This window comes from Rhagoletis zephyria, unplaced genomic scaffold (assembly GCF_001687245.7).
Source record: "Rhagoletis zephyria isolate East Lansing unplaced genomic scaffold, Rhagoletis_zephyria_1.1 Rzeph_scaffold_01226, whole genome shotgun sequence".
NCBI classification, from domain to species: Eukaryota; Metazoa; Arthropoda; class Insecta; order Diptera; family Tephritidae; genus Rhagoletis; species Rhagoletis zephyria.
Window position 1 is genome coordinate 52,981 of NW_016158310.1, and position 6,914 is coordinate 59,894.

At 37.1% G+C, this 6,914-nt stretch overlaps 1 protein-coding gene across 3 annotated transcripts; it reads right to left on the bottom strand.

Moving 5' to 3' along the window:
• Window positions 1-981: 981 nt before the first annotated feature.
• On the bottom strand, window positions 982-4,030 carry LOC108363242 (tigger transposable element-derived protein 1-like). 3 transcript variants are annotated; one of them, XM_017616537.1, is made up of 4 exons: window positions 3,801-4,030; window positions 3,636-3,711; window positions 2,266-3,580; window positions 982-2,008 (listed from the first exon to the last, which is right to left on the bottom strand). In XM_017616537.1, exons 3-4 carry the CDS (start codon window positions 3,568-3,570, stop codon window positions 1,289-1,291), a joined length of 2,025 nt encoding a protein of 674 aa, XP_017472026.1. In that variant the 5' UTR covers window positions 3,571-3,580; window positions 3,636-3,711; window positions 3,801-4,030; the 3' UTR covers window positions 982-1,288. The 3 variants fall into 3 exon arrangements, with proteins under 3 accessions (XP_017472026.1, XP_017472025.1, XP_017472027.1); XM_017616536.1 differs by lacking the exon at window positions 3,636-3,711; XM_017616538.1 differs by lacking the exon at window positions 3,801-4,030 and having other exon boundaries at window positions 3,636-3,774.
• Between the last annotated feature and the right edge of the window lie 2,884 nt (window positions 4,031-6,914).

Sequence of the window (6,914 nt, forward strand, 5' to 3'; positions counted from 1 at the left end):
TTCTTGAGCGTCGGCGAACATATCGGGATAAAATTTTTACGCTAAGGTCTGTTAAGAGTAAAAACTGTAATATGTAAAAGAGGGCGGGGTTGGACATGCCCACATAAAGTCATGTGAAAATTTTTTTTTTTTTTTAATTAACGCGATTTCTTAGCCACTTGAAACGTGCACTTTCTTGAGCTAAAATTCAGTGCGCTATGAAACTGCATAATTATCTTTTTTCTAAAAGTTCTTATTAAAAAGTTTGGTGTTGTTTTAAAATTTTGTTGAATTTTCCTATTTTTTTACAAAGTTCGAAATTTGGACATGTATGGTTTTTGTAAGATAGTGAGTTGTATTTAAAAAAAAAAAATAACAAAAAAAAAAATAGCCGAAACTGGTCACAATGTCGTGTCCCTATTATTTTCCACATGACTGTATGTGGGCGTGTCCAACCCGGCCCACTTTTACATATTACAGTTTTTACACTTAACAGACCTTAGCGTAAAAATTTTATCCCGATATGTCCATTAAAAGTATTTTTGGCCGCTCTCTCCATATAAATGCAACCACTGTGGGGCTCTTCGGCAAGCAGTTGCCTATTTGGGTGACCACGTCCATGGCTCCCAACTAGAAACTGCGCGCAGAGCATTGTGTTGTGCTCCTTTATTGGAAGCATTTTCGCCTCGTCGTGCAGGTGGTGTTCTGGCGACATCAGAAGGCAACCAGTCGCTGTCCGTAGTGCGGTGTTTTGGGTAGTCTGCTACTTCATCCACTATAGGAAAAATATTTTTCACTCACCCAAAAACGTAGTCTCTAACATTAGATAAACATTTTCATTTTGCATCCGAATTCTAACGTAGTTCTCGAAACATTAGGTTAGAAAACTACGTTAGAACTCGATTAGAGTATAATGACATTGGAATACGATTAGATAGCTAATATTTTTATTGATATCGAGAAGTCCTCTTTTTATAGAGAATGTTATAATTCTTGCCTATAATTCTTCTAACTTTGAGAAACACCATAGAATTTGAATTGTTTTCTAATCGTTCTGTTTATTGGGATAATGCTTATCAACTTAATGCACACTGCAATAGAGATACGAAAAACGTTAACCAGCGTTAGAAATTTCTAAAAACTACAAACTACATAACTCATGCTTATTCTTATGTGCTGAAGAATATTAATTTTAAGTCAGACATCAACTCAGTATTCTCAATGAGTTCCTGTCCCGTATGAATCCTAATTAGCAACTTTTCACGCATGCTAAATGCAATCTAATTTCTGAAAATGTAACATTCAAATACTATTTACTATAATAGTCTTTTATGCTAGGTTGAAGGAGTTGCTTCTTTAAGTTCGCATACGGTTGCATTAAGTCCTCTAAACCTTGGGCAAAATCTGTAAAGTTCGCATGTGTTTCCAGCTGTTTTATAGTATCTGTTAACTCATGCGTTAAGCTTAAAGCTTTGTTTATTATTCCTATCTGTATGCGTGCCTTGCTATGATTTTGCTTCTGTATATCATATATTTGCAAAGATGTTTTCCTTTCGGCGCCTTGGCTAATTTCATCTAAATTGAAGTCTTCCGTTTCATGAAACTCAATAACTGCTTCTTCGTCAGTTTGCTCGATCTCACTCATTGCCCCATCTTCTGTTTCGTCAAATTGTATCGTTATTTCATTTTCATCATCGCTATACATTTCCGCAGCATCATCATTTGCCTCATTACAATGCGAATCTGGCGCTGAACACAAGCTGATAAGTTCATCACTTTCATTATCTACATCTTCCGATGACACAATATTTAACACCTGTGGACTTGATTTTTCTATGATCACTTGGTTTGATACTGCTTCCTGTTCTTGTTCCCCATCGCATGGAATAATGTCGTCGAGTTTTAAATATTGCCTAATATCATCAGTGGTCATATTAAAAAATCCCTCTCCTGGTAACTGGTTGCCAATAAAAGCACAGTGTGTAATTTCTTCACTTATTATAGAGTTGCGGTTAGATTCCCTGATAACCTAAAAGTTAAAAACGTTAATTTTTGGATTGAATATCTGCCAAAGTAGCTGATATTTGTGCAAGGCAAACAATGTACCATGTGTTAATGAATTTATATCGTAAAACAGCATTACAGACCCTCTCAACGGTCAATGGAAATTTATTTACATTTGCAAGCAATACTAAAATTTCGTATACAATTGCTTTGTTCACCTTATAATAAATAGTGTTTCATTTGTTTTCAGTCAGGGTAAAATTATTATTATAAAAAAATTACCTTGGGCCAAAGCCGACTCCAACCACCTTTCCAGAAGTCAACACTGATATCTCCTATAGACTCATGAATAATTTCAATTGCGTCTGCTATACTATACTTGTGCCAGACTTTGTACAAATTTTCTATGCTCTTCTCTCCTAAATTATGTAGTAAATGTTCGTAAAATCTGCGCAAGTATTTACACTGAAATAGTGGTACTACACTTTGTGTAAGCGGCTGCAACAATGGTGAGGTATTTTCAGGCAGGAATTCGACGCGCAAAAATGAGTCATCGTATGTTGGAAACACCAATTGCTGCATTTCATAACCAAGTAGAAGTAAACAACGTTGCGGCATCTCCATTTCTTTCAAATAATTGCGAGCTGTTGGTGTGAAACATAGAGTCAGCCAATCGTGGAGATGAGAAGCGGTGACTTTGGGAACACTCTGGGTCGTGCGTGAACGTGAGCGCCAAAAAACAGGTAAATCGTTAAATTTTGCTGTGCGTAAGCAATAAGGATTTCTTGCTCGATTAATCAACATTGGCTTGACATGAAAATTGCCCTTCGCATTGCCACACAAGAGCAAACTTATGCGATAATTGCGGATTTTTTCGCGTGATTTATCCATTTTAGCAACAAAAGTGCTGCTGGGCATACGTTTCCAGGCGAAGGAGAGCTCAAAAGCGGTGAATACTTGATGTGGCTGATAACCACCAGTTTCGACAAGCTTAGCAAATGTAGATGGGTACATATCGGCTGCTGCCGGGTCAAGCGGTTCTGTTTTGTAAACAGAGCGAAATTCCAGATTAAATCGCTTACGAAATTTCATAAACCAACTTTTGCTAGCTTTAAATTCTCGGTCATCAAATTGGAGTTCATAAGCTTCACCAGCGCTAATGGTGTTAAGTGATATTTTTGATCTTTCGTCTTTATCCTTCAGTTGTGCATACAGAGCTCTTGCCTTGGCACATATGTTGGTTATACTTTGCATATCTTTTTTTTGTCTTTGTTCTTCATACCAAGAATATAATTGTTGCTCCATTTTTTCCTGCACTTCGTCTCGTGGAATATATGCCGCTGAACTGCAGCCATTTTTTGTACACTGACCTCCGTACTTGCGTAGCTGTGTCTCAGAATTCACTAAAGAACGTATAGTACTATCGCTGATTTCAAATTCTCTACTTAAATCCATTGGTCGTTCACCCGCTTTCAGCCGATCTAGTAATTTTATTTTTTCTTCTATAGTTAAACAACGTCGCCGACGTTTGGAGTCACAGTCCCCATTTGCCTGCTGTGATTCGTCTGGTCGTTTTCGACTGAACATAATTAGAAGCCTGAAAGGACATAAAATAGAAAAAGGAGCAATGCATGATGTACTGAAACGCTTACCAACTCGCTGTTTGCAGTATTATTAAATATTTCTAAATTTTTTAACAGGCACTAACTTTTATTGAAGCAGATTTCGCTTCCGAGTGAAAAATATTTGAACGTTATATGCATGTTACATTTCTATATATAAAATAACTTTAACTGCAAATAAATATACAAACTTACTTTACAATTCACTTTGTTGAATTTTTTGAAGCGCTTTTTTTACAAAAACTAAAGATTTTTTTTTTGGTTCTGAGTGTTGGCTAAAAAACTAAAGATTTACGGAAATGTTTACGCCAAGGCACACAAATTGGTACAAAACAGCTGATAATTTTTTAGCAATTAGAAGGATATATCGATTTCCTATCGATTTTAGAAATCTTTACGTGTTCACAACATGATTCAATGCTAAAGGTACGACCGCACTAAGCGACGCGACACTGCAGCGTTCCCACGACAGTCNTTTTTTTACAAAAACTAAAGATTTTTTTTTTGGTTCTGAGTGTTGGCTACAAAACTAAAGATTTACGGAAATGTTTACGCCAAGGCACACAAATTGGTACAAAACAGCTGATAATTTTCTAGCAATTAGAAGGATATATCGATTTCCTATCGATTTTAGAAATCTTTACGTGTTCACAACATGATTCAATGCTACAGGTACGACCGCACTAAGCGACGCGACACTGCAGCGTTCCCACGACAGTCGGGTCTACGTAACCGGAACGACCCAGATAGATATATATCTGGCCAAGGACTGCCACCACTCCAGCAACACTCCCCAAAATCTCTTTGGGGAATTTGTATGCTGTTACAACAACAACAACGCGACACTGCAGAGGAACTACGCGACACGGCACGACACTTCTTGGTATATCGCACTGAAACTGCAGCGAAGCGACACTTCGCAGCAAATTTTTTAATTTATTTGTGTCAAAACCTTCAAACAAGAAGGATGCCAGTGAAGCTGCTGAAATGTTAATGCCTTTTATTTTTCTTGACGAATTCTTCTCAAATATAATGTTTCTTTATAGGCTGTTTTTGCTTACGCGTAAAAGCACATTTAGCGCATTTAGCTCTAAATGCTACATAAATGTACATTTATCCATACAAAATTCGTCACCTAAATGCAACTAAATGCAACTACATTTTTGCATTAAGAATCTAAATGCTAAAAGCAACCCTGTGATCTTCCAAAATTTCCACGATTCGAACATGGTTTAAAGAGAAAAAGTGGCAACATTGCTTTTTCGAGTATACAGTTGCTAGCTGCGTTTCAGTGATCGCCGATCGAGATTTCTTTTATTTTGCATTACATATTTGGATAAAGAAAAGTTAAGCAAATTCAACATCGATTTGATACTGATAGAAATCTGGATCAATTTGTGATCAACTCTGTTTGGTTTGTTTCCTAATTAAGTGAGGAAATTTTAATTGAATGCACCGACAAATAAATATATACACAAACAAATGTTCGTTTATGGTTAAAACAATTCAAGTTTTTGTATTGAATTTTTGGTTTAAAATTTATTTTTTCCTTTTCAGTAGGGTTTTTGCACATTATCTTCTGCGTGAGAATTGATCGTAATATATGCGCATCTAAATAAGAGACTGGAACACGGCTGTTTGTCAAAAGCATACGATTTCGAACTCGCGTAAATGTACATTTGCTAAATGCTATAGCATGAACGCTCTTCGAAAACATATGTTCGAAAGTGCTAAATGTTGCATTTTAAATGCAGCAAAAACGCTGCATTACATACAATTTTCTTCTTGAATGAAATGCATGTGAATATTCACTCACAATTGGAAATCCAATTACTTCAAGTTAAAAATATAGCACGAAATGTTATGTCGTACCGCTGGGTATACGGAACTGCGCGACCCCACGCAGAGCGAAAGTTTTGCCTATTTGGTCAGCTTTTTCGCGCAGCGTCGCGTCGCGTAGCTCCGCTACAGCGTAGTGCGGTATGCTCCATAAGAATACATGCAAAGACTATTTTGCCGCGCTGTGTCGCGTCGCTAGTGCGGTCGTACCTTAAATGTTGGCTGGCGACCAACTTTGTTGAAAGCGATTAGTTGAAACGCCGTTCAACGAAAAGTAGAATGCAAAGTTGAACAATGCGCCTTTCTTGGAAAATATATTGTGATATTTTTTTATATTTTGATACTTTTAACCTTCAATTTTTTGTTTCGTGCAACCCTGCATGGGTTAAACGCAAAAGTTGCATAAAAAAGCCCTATAAGGGTAAGAACATAGTGGATCGGCAAGCAAAGCCAAGAGCTAGCATCGAGCACAGCTTCAATTACAAATGTGTATGTACGCTTTGCTCTTCACTATGCGCTTTCCATTGAAACATATGCGTTTGATATTGACGCTTTGCTCTTTGCTCGCCGCTCCACTATGTTCTTACCCGAAGGTCGGTTTTATGCAGCAAACTCAGAGCGAGCGAGTTTGGCGCCTCTCACAGCAAACTAATTTTGTTTGGTCAAACTGTAGCAAATTCGGTGTTGTCATATACACAAATTTTAGACAATTTGGGCACAGTTAATTGAGTATACGATATCATAAATGTATTAATTGTACACGTTATGTACATCTGAAATTCTCATTTCGTGTTGGCAATAGCCATGAAAACCATAATAAATGTGCAACACCGTGCCAAACTCGACATAACCATCTCCGAGCAAACTAAGCAGCAGCAGATAGAAATCCTTCTCTGCGTCACAGTGATGCATTTGACTGACATCCAAGTTAACTCTGATTTTGAATAGAAGACGCCACATTGGCAACGCATGCATTGCCGCAACTTTCAACTCTAAACGCAACTTTCAACTCTAAACTTTTGACGCACGCATATGCAAATCAACAACAACAACAAAAAACTATGGAACGAATCAGCTGATTTTTGGCCAATCATATTGAACCGTTTTTTGCGGAAACGTTTTCATTGTTACGTCTCGGCATGTTCTGTGCGTTTTGTCAGTCAAAATCATCCCTGTGACGCAGAAAAGAATTTCCCTCTTGCGAGACCTTAATAGCTCAGTTATGCACACTTGGTGTTCCATAAGAGTTGTAACATAAGGATTCTATTACTATGTTTATACGTAAGCTATTTGCAAATAAAAATAATTTGCAAATACCTAACTCACTGTTTATTCGATGGTAAAATTTTTTTTTAATATTGCCCGATTATAAAAAGGCAATAATATGAACATCGAAAAGGAAAATAAACCTAAGAATGGCGGCGTCTTGCGCTTATTTGCAAATAATACCACTAATCAATACTTATTTAC

Excerpts from the sequence above, each read along its gene's own strand:
- LOC108363242 (XM_017616536.1), bottom strand. The coding sequence starts at position 3,570 with ATGTTCAGTCGAAAACGACCAGACGAATCACAGCAGGCAAATGGGGAC. Across the intron at positions 2,009-2,265 it reads GGAGTCGGCTTTGGCCCAAG|GTTATCAGGGAATCTAACCG; the intron begins GTAATTTTTTTA and ends TTTAACTTTTAG.